This window comes from Haliotis asinina, chromosome 11 (assembly GCF_037392515.1).
Source record: "Haliotis asinina isolate JCU_RB_2024 chromosome 11, JCU_Hal_asi_v2, whole genome shotgun sequence".
Taxonomy (NCBI): domain Eukaryota; kingdom Metazoa; phylum Mollusca; class Gastropoda; order Lepetellida; family Haliotidae; genus Haliotis; species Haliotis asinina.
The window spans coordinates 17,902,898-17,916,115 of record NC_090290.1 but is presented as its reverse complement, the minus strand read 5'-3'; the positions used below and the strand labels follow the sequence as shown (position 1 = coordinate 17,916,115).

The following is a 13,218-nucleotide window of genomic DNA, read 5'->3' as shown; positions in this document are numbered from 1 at the left end:
AAGAAGAATGAAGCAAATGTTTATTACACGTACTGCACATCACAGGCTCAACAACAAACAACAGTGTAAGGAGTGGACCATTGGGCTGCCGTCTTTGATCATGGGAAGCATGTGTGCAAAGAAGTCGTACCTATCATCTAACACCTGGTCGCCAATACATAGCCCGAGTCACATTCTTTCACCAAATTCCTATGATATAAGGAGTTGGCAGTGACTTCCATCAGAATTCACATTACATGTTAGGTAATGTCTTGGTAGCGTTCCATTCCTTTAAAATAATGGAGTCATAGTAGGTTTTGTACGAGTGCGTACAGAAATAAAATTTTAAATATGTAGTCCAAATCTTTTACGTGTGAATTTTCAGTAAATTTATTGTTTGTCTGTATGTTGCAGTTTTAAGGTACTTTTAAAATTACATAGATCAGAATCAATCCAAAACACGCTTGCAAAATATTTTTTGCATGGTTTTATTTTTTTGAGTGAAAAACGCAGGTTTTTGCATTAATGCAAACACTGGACCCATTATGTTTCATGAATGGAGAGTTGCATGGATGCCCCCCTACTTAATTATTTTAGGTGACCTTGTAAAATGAGTCTGTACACGAAATTTTCCGGAAAACATATATATATACATGTAGATGTATATAGACATAACTGTCAGCTAGAAGTGGCCCATTAAGGGGTCATGTTGTTTGTACCCTCTAAATGTGTACACATCATTGAGAGTTTTACGCCATGTCTAGCTATATTTCAGCAATTTGGACATCAAAAATGACATCACACATTTTATCTAAATTGGGTATCAAAACCTTTATCTAGAACATGGAGAACAGATTCTTTAATGATAAAGCTACTCCACTGCCTGTTATAGGGAATAAAAAAACATAACCCTTGGAATTATGTACTCCACAAGGTTAAGAGAGCAGTGGAGTGTGTAATGAAAGTTTTAACCAGCTGTACATTGGCGACCAGTGGATGTCGGTACCACAGTTAAGAAATACACTGGTGCAACTACAGTGCTGCTGATAAACACTTAAACAGCTGAGCTTCTTAAGAACATGGTTTACAGATTTGCAAAAAATATTAGGTCGGAAGGGAAGGGGAAAAAGGAAAATTGGAATATTGAGATGTTATTTGAAATTCAGTACAGTGGAAGCTGCCTAAACTGGCACTCCATGGGACTGAAGAAATAATCCCATTTAGACAAGGGTGCTGGATTGTAGAGCTCATGGTAAATGTACAAGCTATGGGATGGGAGGGAGGGGCTGAGATTTTATGACAGCTTCCACTGTATATCAAATATGCCAGCTGAGCAGCCTGTGGTATTACCTTTCTCTCTGTTCCGCTCTGGTTCAGGGAAAATGTGAAAGGCACAATTTGCTATTTTTTCTTCAATACACTTTCTTGTTTTTTTATTAGGTTGGCAGCATATTACGGCAAAACAGTTTAGGCCAGCTCAGTTTTATTTCTTGTTTTACAGACAGTTTGTCCTCAGAAAACCTAAAGGCAGGAGGGGAACAAAATAAAAATAAAATCACCTGTCAATGTAAATATTCCTTCTAAATATTGGTAACATACCAAGTGCATCTGAGGCATTTTCCTTTTATATTTTTGGCCTTGGGATTATATTTTTTGAGCAGGGACAATTAATTTTTTTTTTTCATATTTTTAGAGACAGCATTACATCCTCAAAGAAGAGGTCTTTTTTAGCGGTCAATTTACATAAATGATGGGACCAATATTATGCAGAACTGTCAGTGAATTTATATTGATACAAACATATCTGGTATCTGAATCTGTTGAAAATTTTCTAGCAATATCACAGCAAGAAATACCAGAAATGGGCTTCACACATTGTATCCATGTGCAGAACCAAACTCCACCGTGACAAGTGAAACACTATATCCACCAGGCTACCCTAAAATGATGCTGATACTTAAACATGGACTTACGATTGGCAGGATTGCTTATTGTAGCAAGGTCGAGAGAAGAAATATGATCCATATTTTGGAATTTTGACAAATTTATTCACCAAATCTTGTCTGAATCTACATCTTGTAAGTTTAAGAAATGGTTATTTGAAATAGTCAATGGGAATATTGAGACAGGATTATAGAAAGCAGCACAATAAGCTATAAGTATACAGGCTGCAGCCTTCAAAAGACCTGCTGTAATTGCACTCTTCTCTTTTTGGAATTATGGTCGTCACAGGGGGTTCAATTTAATTTAAATGACAATGTAGAGTTACGACCGTTAGATGAGGCGGGATGTATGTGTCTCCACCAGGTTCCCAGTGGGTGTTGCTCTCAGAAGTCACTGATACTAATATGATGGATTTTACAATGCTGAGTTCTTTCTTTGTGACCAGTATGTTTGTAAATTCATGTTTGTATCAATATAAGATTCACTTCCCTGACAAGAGATTTTAGTAACAATCAATACAGCCATTTTGGAAAAACAGTGGGGATATTGGTATGGAATAGCATGTAATATATTGTATGATTGACATGTGATATTGATGTTTAATAAATATATTTGATCATAAAAAAACACCTCTGAATTGTTTTTAATATGCAAACACCAGCTTGGTAATTGACCTGATGTATGACTACATTATTTTCTTTGATTTTGGTGTGTTGAAGTGTATTTTGATTTTCTAATTTGCTATATTAAAGCACCTTGATCCAATAAACACCTTCTTCTCAACCAAAATTCTAATGTCTATGTGGACTACCGTATTCACTGTGATAAGACATTGGTTCTAACCAAAAAGAATAGGGAATTACTTGAATAAATCCCTTTTAGTCAGTGTTAAGTTATTTCCTTTCATGTATCTATTCCAAGAAGCGATTCACATCCCGTATTCCAAACTGTTTCTTTCTAAACATCAAACATGTTTAAGTCTTTTTAACACCATGACACAGGAAAATTCCAACTATATGCCAGCAGTCTGTATGCCACAATGCCAAGACTTTCCCAGCCTTAATGAGCTCATCCTGGCCAATCCAGGGTATTTTTTCCCATGGTTCAATAAATACCCATGACTCCATGCAACCATTGCTTAGTTTTGAGACCAGTTTGATGCTAATCATAGCCAGCCTATCGAACTACACTCCACCACTGAGTCTAACAAAACCTAGTAGGAGGTTGCATCAGGTTTTGAGATTGATGAATCAGAACACAGCTTACCAAATCACGCAATATTACATCAAATGTACATTGGCACATACCTCTGCACTCTATGCCTCGGAAAGATTTGTACCAGAACAATTCCAAATACTATTTTCCATATGATCACTACCGGATAATGCACATCGAGCACACTAAAATAACTGTCAACAGTGAGTAAACAGTCACTGAAAATAGCATTTTTGTCAATATTCAAGGATGTCAGCTAGGGGTAACCATATCAAAGCCCTAAGCATATATACTGCAGGTCAAATACCTGTGTTTTATTCGATTTTCCGTTTATTGAGGGATCAGTGTCAGTGACTAGCAAATTTATTAAGTCCCTCCAAGCCCTAAACAGTAGTCATTGTCTGATCAGTTAAATCTGTTCGGGATCACGTTTGACTGGACGGTCATTGGTCGCTCAAAGGTTACCTGACGCGACCTCCTACTTACTAAGGTTTTGTCAAACTCTGTAGTGGAGTGCAACGAAAAGTACAGAGACTTACAGTTTACTTGGACTGGCAATATCACAATGAGGAGACACCAGAAATGGGCTTCACACATTGACCCCATGTTGGGGAATCGAACCAGGGTCTTTGGCATGACAAGCAAACACTTTAACCACTAAGTTACCACTGCAGAATAAGAAGTGTTGTTTTGCCTTATGTAACATTTTAAAAACTATGAACACTGAATGAATACTAGCAGTACTTCCCTTCCTTTTTTACACATACTGCCCACATAAAGTCTTTACATCAGTGACTCATGAAGGTCCTGGGGTGAATAGGCCTTCCGCAGCCCATGCTTGCCATAAAAGGTAAGACTGCTTGTCGAAAGAAGCAACCAACGGGATCGGGTGGTCAGGCTCGCAGACTTGGTTGGCACGTCATCGGTACCAAAGTGTGCAGACCAATGCTCATGCTGTTGATCACTGGATTGTTTGGTCCAGACTCGATTATCTACAGACCGCCGCCACACAGCTGGAATATTGCTGAGTGTGAGTAAAACTCAACTCATTCACTCACTCTTTACATCAGTCATCTAAATGTTTTGAGCACCTGCTTGTATGACATGGTGTGAAGCATTTTTGAACAGTTATATGATGGAGCAATGCAGTCAGAATCAACTCGATGCACATTAACAATTCAATTTGACTGGTTTTTAATAATTTATAAGCTTATGGGCAAGAATTTGTGGGACTAGAGAAATAGAGATGTCTCTTCTAAAACAAAGCCATGCTGATGTACAGAATTGACTAACAGGGTCTAACATAGTTCTCACAGTTGTTCTCACAACTCAATCCTTGAGTTGCAGCTTAAATAATATATGTAACAAATCATCTTGGCCCTATATGCATTATTAAAATAACAGATCTACAAGAGAGTTTATGTTTAAGGGTGTTTATAATACTGGAAACCAAACAAGCTTTTTTATTCTTTTTTTTTCATTTTTTTCTCTAAACAATTCCTAAATTTACGCAATAAGATATGAAACACAACATAACCTGTATGGAACAGAGGGGATCTAAAAATGAGGTTTTCTCTCCTGTTTATCAATATTAAAATAAGAGGAAGAAACCACAGGTATCCCAAAGTTTAGTACATATAAACATTGGATACAGTTCTCTTTATATACATGTGCATAATAAAAATCTTTTCAAAAGGAATATCAGATTTTCATTCCATGCCACTCACTAGTGCAAATGTAGCCACTTCTTCAGTCAACTGTTCTGAACTAAATTTTGCAAAATATTCCATACTCTCTAAAGGTACTGTTCTCTCTGTTTACACATGAACTCATGCATTGTAAAAAAAAATACGTAACATTGAAAAGATTATCGTCATGAGTTAAAAAAAAGATGAAACTCACATGCTCTTCAGGAATTGGATATGTGATCCTCATGCATGTCATCTGTATCAGGTTTGCAGTCAGTTCCCCTCTAGTCACTGGTGAAATTAATCTTCGATATAACCACATATACAAATGCTTATTACTTGCCCGTTGAAGATACTGCAGTGTAATATTTTTACAACAATATTGCACTAGTGTAATACCGCTTGACATATGTCAAAATGGTTCAAAGTTGTGATGTCACAATGCTAACGTCGATGTCGCAATTTTACTAGCCCTTGCTTGACTCGCGGAAAGCTGAGAGTAATCACACTGTAGGGAATTTCGCGTCAGTTTCTGTTAATTTATGTTGGCGAGTAATAAACAGAATACTAACTCGCTTCCATGAAATATCATTTTTATTAAACTCGTTAAAGATTTAGTATCAAACAGTCATTAACTTATTGAATAAAAATGGTATTACACGGAAGGTCGTTTAGTATTCTCTATATACACAGCGAGTCTGAACTTTTGATAGGTGGTAATATGCAGGTATTTTATCATTTTACCAGCATTTAATATGTGCATTCAACAACTAAATGTATTGAAATGGAGAGTTTTCAGCTGGGAATACAGTACTAGTTTTATTGAGAGCATGCTTTTGCTGTGAAATATCAGAAAAGATGGTCGATAAAGCAAATCATTCAAACTGCCCCATCATCAACCATCAAAGATCAGTACTGGTAAATGAGATGGTTATTGATAAATTTTTGTGCAGTTGATTTTGAATTATTTAATCTGAAAAACCTTGGTTCCTTATATGGTAACTTAAAAAAAACAAACCCAAAACTGGAGGTATTCCAACGAATACCAACTACTTGATTTGCCTACAAACTATAACGAATCTGCCATTTTCTTGTAAATATTATCACAGAGATCGGGTAAACTTGTCTTAGAAACATTCATGTGCAATTCATGATTAAAAGCTGTACAGTTTAACAAAAAAATCCTGTATTTTAACTGAGATGGGCCAACTTCATTTAATGCAAGAGATATAATAGTAAGTGTTTCCATGTGTCAGTAACTGCTGCCTAATCCAATACTATCTGAGATACCAGAGGACCTACACAGAGGAAAGGAAGGATTTGGGAGGACAGGGGTTAATATTTTTTTTTTAAAAGTCACTTGCCACAGGGCAAGTGAGTTCAAGAAAGTAATTTGTCCTGACTAATTTTCCACTTGCCCTGATTTTCTGACACACTGTTTGATGTTAATGTTTACTGGACTATTTATCGAAGAATGACAAATTTCAAAGAATGATAGCTCTAAATTATTATTATTATTGCGAAATGTAATAGCTACAATATGAGCAGATATGAAATGAAATTCAAGTTTATTTGCAGTTCAAAACCATAAGTGGAAATTATCTAGTAGTCCACGGACAAGCAAGATACCATTATTTGATTGCCTGAATTGAAAACTGACTTGTCCCAGGCATCGGGATCCTGGAGTACTATGCCATTTTCAGCAACAATACTGCAATACCACAATAAGGGACACGACAACTGGGTTTAAATCCTTACATGGTCTTGGTTATGAGCAAATCCTTAAACCACTTGGCTACACAACTGCCACTTGTCACAGCTAGATAGACAAATAGAAAAGGGGACATTTTTCAAAACTAGATGACTTATATGTCAAATTACAAATCCGTAAACATGATCTTGTGTCAAATGGGCCTGGGAGAGGTAGTTTATGGAATGAAGTGATGACTCTGCCTGTCTTCTGTAAATAGGACACACTTTGAAGTGCATGGACAAAACCTTGGTGCCAAAATGAAATCAAGACTTGAAGTCATGTTTCTTAGTAGTGTTTAAAATAAGTGGAATACTTTATGGTAAGATAACAGTGAGATGGATGGTTACGAGGAACAAACAGTCCATTTGACTTAAAAGCAGACTTTTTAACTAATGGACATACTGGACTGCAAAAACCTCTCAAGACTTTGTATAATGTTTAGATTATGATCACTGTTTCATTAAGCATTTTATGAGATAATACCTATCCCTGGGTTGCATGTTGTTGTTAGATGGCATTACAGAGAGCCCATAAGAGATAATACCTATCCCTAGGTTGTATGTTGTTGTTAGATGGCATTACAGAGAGCCCATAAGAGATAATACATATCCCTAGGTTGCACGGTGTTGTTAGATGGCATTAGAGAACCCATAAGAGATAATGCCTATCCCTGGGTTGCATGTTGTTGTTAGATGGCACTACAGAGAGCCCATAAGAGATAATACCTATCCCTAGGTTGCATGGTGTCATTTCATGGCATTACAGAGAGCCCATAAGAGATAATACCAATCCCCGGGTTGCATGGTGTTGTTAGATGGCATTACAGAGAGCCCATAAGAGATAATACCTATCCCTGGGTTGCATGGTGTCATTACACGGTATTACAAGATGATACCTATCGCTAAGTTTGAATTGGCGTTACTAGATTGCATTACTGTGAGACCATAACAGACAGCACCTGGCCGTGGGTTTCATGGTGCTTCTACATGGGATTAAAGTAAGACCATAACAGACAGCACCTGGCCGTGGGTTTCATGGTGCTTCTACATGGGATTAAAGTAAGACCATAACAGATAATACCTAGCCCTGCGTATGCATGGTGTTTGTGTCTGCCCTTAGCCACAACACTGATCCCTCACATACAAGGGATGATCGTACAACATGAATCAGCAGGGAAACCCTTGTTTCTAGTGTCTAGTGTAGACGAACAATTTAACACTAGGTCCATGAACACAGCAGCAATTACATAACGATACGGAGTAACAGTAGCAATCGGTTCATGGTTGACATGGCAACGCCGTAATTGAGTATTTGGTCCATGGACTCACAGCAATCACATGTTAGGAAATAACAGCAACAATTGTACATGGTCCACATTGCAACATAATAGAGTACTGGGTCAGTGGTAGAAGAAAATACATGAACATGGGCTAAAGTAATACAAGATATCACTCAGAAGTTAAAGAACATCCACTTCTTTCAAATCACTACAGTAAAACTGTCACAACTTGACATATAAACTATTGTCATGCAAAGGGATCTTTCTTTAACTTCTTGAGAGTAGAACAGTTTTCATTAAACAGAAAAAAAACATAGCAGTGTTAGCATACAAATCCTTTGGGATGGCACTGAACAGGAAATACTAGAATCCACAGTGGGCTATTGATCAACAACTTCTAAAACAATACTACATCACCACATATTGCAGATCTGAAAATTTTCAGACATCCTGAGATCCAAATAATCTTTACAACATAAGTTACAATTATTATTCACAACAAATAGTATTCTTGCACTCAGCAAAATATTTGTACAGTTTCCATTCTTATTTCAAATATGGCATGAATACCAGACTATGTCTTATCTGTTGTCACTAAGCTAACATACGTACAGCATAGTTGAGGAAGATGAAGAATGAAGTGCAAGATAGTTTGTTTTTTGTTTAACCCAGCACTCAGCAATATTCCAGCTACATGGCAGCAGTCTGTAAATAACTGATTCTGGACCAGACAATCCAGTGATCAACAGCATGGAGTACGAGGAGGAATTGTAACCATCTTTTGATATTCTGAAGGGAGACAGGAACTTCAGGTGATCACCAAATAACCCCATTCAGTTAACAAACAAACACAAAAGGGAGTAGCAGAGTAAGTTGTAAATAACTGTTCATTTGATATTCTTAAAAAAGAAGCGATACAACAACAAAATATAATTTCCATGATAATTGGTTTTTTTTAAAATTTTGGTTGGGATTGGTGATAGGTACTGTGAAACATTTTGGACACATAAATCCTATAAATCGATTCTTGTTTGAGTAATGTGTTCAAGATAATAGTATCTTTCAATTTTTTTGTCATTACTAAAACCATCAACTGGATTTATGATAATTCATGAAGACTGAAGAAATAGCCCCGTGAAACAATTAATTTTCTGAATATTCCTGACTCTATTATGTACCTGTGTAAGTACATTCCAGGGTAACTTTGTGATATCCCATCAGTATTCTAATAAAGGATATATACTGGCTGGATTTGATTGTAAGTGATCACGTCCCTCATCGTGCAGCCACAATGAATGCTGAACAATTCCATCATCCTTGTGAGTGAGTAAACATGGTTTACCACCGGCTTTAGCAATATTTTAATAATATCACGGCAAGGATCACTGGAAAAGGGCCAGTTTGATTGTAAGCAATCAGGTCACTCAGTGTTTGTAAAGTCATAACAGACACTGAAGAACTCCATGAAGAATCTTCCTAGATATTTGTCATTTTATGTCACAAATGTGTGGCCCTTGAAAAACCTAGTCATGAAACAAAGTTCACATTCTAGTCTCTATGATGTCGTATGCCCTGAACTGTTGATGCAGATATAAGACAGAACAAACTATGCATGCAAAATGCCTCCGATCTTGATCAGACGCAGGAAGATTCAGCTCAGGATGACAACCATGTGTACATCTTGACCATTTCATCAGCAAACAGCTGGTAATCAACATAACAATCTCATGTGAAGAAAGTTGGCCAGTTGTAATCAGGGGACCTAACTCTACCGTACTGCCATTTCCAACTTAATAGTTGTCTCCCTTGTTACTTCCCTGAATTTGAACAGGGCTTTCCCTTGTAACAAAGGACTGTTCAGAGGCATTTCATTCTTTTATCTAACACTGATAATTTCCCCCTTTTTTGATAACCAGCTGATATTCAACATTACAATCTCAAAGAAGACTGTCACAGTCATCAGTCTGCCTTTCAGTATGTCCTTTAGAACATGATAACTGAATGGACTGGAAAATCAGGTACTGCCTGTTTCTCTGCTTCCACTAGTGTCTCTTTAAAATACTGATTTCGAAGTGAAGGACTAATACTATTTGGAGAATCATCCAAGATTAAAGATGCCTTGCAAAAACTGCTTCAGGACCAAAAGCAATCTCTCATAAGACTCTTATGTAGAATATACTTATAAGAATCAAAGCATTGCAGCATATCAGAGACAGACATGCAAACATTTCAGTATGTTCATCAGCAGTAGCAAACAGTAACAATTATCATTTCAACAGTATTGTCATTGAATATTATCATAATCCATACATCTTGAATAAAATGTAGATATATGGACATTTTGCAGTATTTCATTCATCATCAACAAGTCACATTGCAACAATAAACATCTCAGATAAATCATGTTTTAAGCTTGCTAAATGTCCATCTTCTTGGGATAAGAGGTGACGGTCTCGGAGAAGATTTGACTTTCCTGAAGTTGTTGTCACTAGCAGATCGTGGCATACCCTTGGGAATGTCCAAATGTTCAACCGATGGGAACCGCAGCAATGGGGCTTTTGACAAAACTTCAGAACTCCTCGCACATTTCAATCGTTTCTTTGCTTTTGGATTATCGTCATCATCATTTTTGTCCACACCCAGGAACAAATCGCTCCTTGTGAGCCGATGCTTTGTATTTGGGGTTAGTGGCATTGAATTCAAGATGCCATCATCATCACTAATACTGATAACAATTTTAACTTCTTCTTCAACAATGGCAGTCATACCTTCTGCATTTTCAGTTTCAGGACTAGCAATTAACTTATTGTTTTCATTAGCATCACTTTCATCTTCAATTTCATCACAAATATTCGTCTCTTGAGTATTTTCTCTCATTATTTCATTACCCTTATCAAATACTTCGTCACTTCCACAAGAATTATTGTCTTCCATCTTGTTTTCATGTGAGGAAAGTCGACCATTTGTAATCAGGGGAGCTAACTCTACCGTACTGCCATTTCCAACTTTGTTGGTTGTCCCCCCTGTTGTTTCTCTGAATTTGAACAGCGTTCTCCCCTGTAACAAGGGACTGTCCTGCGGCATTTCATTCTTTCGTCTAACACTGACAATTTTCCCTTCTTTCATAATCACGGATGTTCCATCTTGATGAATGACGGAGGTTCCATTTCCATGTTTAGATGCATTTCGCATGAGCTCTGTGACACTTTTCTCTCTCTTAAAATTTGCTCGAGGATTTTTCTTGACTTGACTGTTGATACTGATTGTTGAATGATACATGAATTCAGGATCAGGTGAAGAAGGAGAACGCGCAGTGCTTCGTCTATTTGAGAAGAGGTTTGACAAACGTCGAAATGACATCATCCCACCATCATCGTGTAATGTGTCTGTAAATACAAAATAACACAAACATTAGACTAATCTTACGTCTTGTCAGACAAGCACTATATACACCACTTTAAGTAGACACAAAACTTTCAGAACATAAAAACCTTTATTTACAATCATAAAAGTAGTTTGAAAAAATTCAAACAATTTTGCTGAAAAAGAAATACATGATAATTATATGCTGGATTTAATCCATAATATCAGAGTAACAGCTCTAAAGAGCTAATGTCATATTGTTACCTGTAATAATCAAATATCTTTATCCTACATAGGTTTTTAAAATAAAACACAATAAATTTTCATCAAACATGAATGTATAAATTTTGGATAAGAGAAAATGTGCAAGATGCTAAAAAGACACAAAGATAGAAAATGTGACATATGTAAATATGACATAATACTGAATAAATAGTCATGACAAAATTCCCAAAGGATGCAAAACTGAAATAAAAAGCTATAGCTAGACCAATTTTATTTCTTGTTTAACAGTTTGTTTTCTCAGGAAACCTACAGGCAGGACAGGAAAAAAAATCAATAAAATCCCCAATCAGAGCAAAAACTCACATAAGTTTGGTTTGTTTACATCAACTAAAAATATGTTGACTGAGTTTATGCTTCACATTGATTTCAAGACTATTTCACATATATCATACCAATATTGTTTTTGAGAAAATTGAGAAAATTTGCTAATATCTTTTTATTTTTCGTGAAAACATACTACTGGCAGATCAGTAAAAACAAGAAATATAATTGGCCTGGCCTATCTAAAAAACTTTTTTGACACTGAAACACAAACTAAGCATAACCATTGTGTTTACATCTAAACAGTCAATAACCAGCACATACAAACAATAACAGAAAAATAAAGATCATGCATACAAAAAATCCATCTGATTGGTTAAAATAAAATCATAAGGAAAGGTAATGAAAAGAAATCAAACTCAGATAATAGTGATCAGGCAATGACTGTCAAAGAGCACAATATATAAGTCACAGTTACTGCAATACATATTCCTAGTGATGCAAGCTTATTGCAGCCACTGGGCATCAATGATTAGACTTCTTGAACAAATCAATGCCACTATATTAAATATGTATTGTAAGCCAATAGTGAGTGTTTCCAATTAGTCAGGACAGAAAATAATGTAATTACTTGCTTTACACATCCATCTGTGACTTTTAAAGTATTCAAAGCAAAATGAAACAAATGATTTTTTTGGTTACAAATCAGTGTCTAGTAACCATTGTAACATTTGTTTCTAAAAATTCAGACATCGTGATGAAGATTGTTCTTCCTATCTCGTTGGAGCAAAGATAAATCAGAAGCGAAAAAGATAATTCTTGTTCGCAAATTTCTTTTATCCAAAACAAGAAAACACTATAAAAAAATCAATGCAGTAACATATAGATATCATTTAATTCCATGAATTTAAAAAAAAGTTGGAAAAATTCTATGCTGCATTTAGAGATGGACAGACGGATGGTTGAAAAATCTCAAGTAATGAATAGTTCCAGCCTTATCAGAATATCTCTTATTTAGCTACAACAGCACACTGATAACATCACATCTACATACCAGCCGTTACATTTCAAGCAGTGTGAACCACGAACTGTATTACAGAGCATCAGTACCTGCTTTGTGTGAGGGTCACAGTCTCAATGAGGCAATACTATTGCTGCAGTCAATCATATCAGTGACTTAGTTATTACTGCAACCAGCAGGTATCTTAGTCTGTTGGACATGATCCAGTGGTTGATGTCAATGATTTACGGAGTTTGGTCATGAAAACTCAACAACTCTTGGTCAAGTCAAGCAACTCTTGGAGTTCAGTGATAGATGACTGACTGATTGAGGCCACAGTCTAATGATCAATGGATTGGGCACAGTGAGCAATGATGATGATGATGATGATGACGACGACGATGATGAAGATGAGGAGGTTGAGGAGGAGGAGGAGGAAGAAGAGGAGGAT

General features: G+C 36.4%; 1 protein-coding gene and 1 pseudogene across 4 annotated transcripts in view; both read right to left on the bottom strand.

Moving 5' to 3' along the window:
• The window catches only part of LOC137255966 (uncharacterized), a 589,910-nt pseudogene that overhangs the window by 340,865 nt on the left and 235,827 nt on the right, over window positions 1-13,218 (bottom strand).
• The window catches only part of LOC137255973 (beta-4C adrenergic receptor-like), a 228,221-nt gene continuing 215,009 nt past the window's right edge, over window positions 7-13,218 (bottom strand). For all 4 annotated transcript variants that reach the window (XM_067793593.1, XM_067793597.1, XM_067793596.1 and 1 more), the window contains one exon: window positions 7-11,244. In XM_067793593.1, coding sequence (XP_067649694.1) covers window positions 10,259-11,244 — 986 coding nt within the window. In that variant the 3' untranslated portion in view covers window positions 7-10,258. The remainder of the gene's footprint in view (window positions 11,245-13,218) is intronic.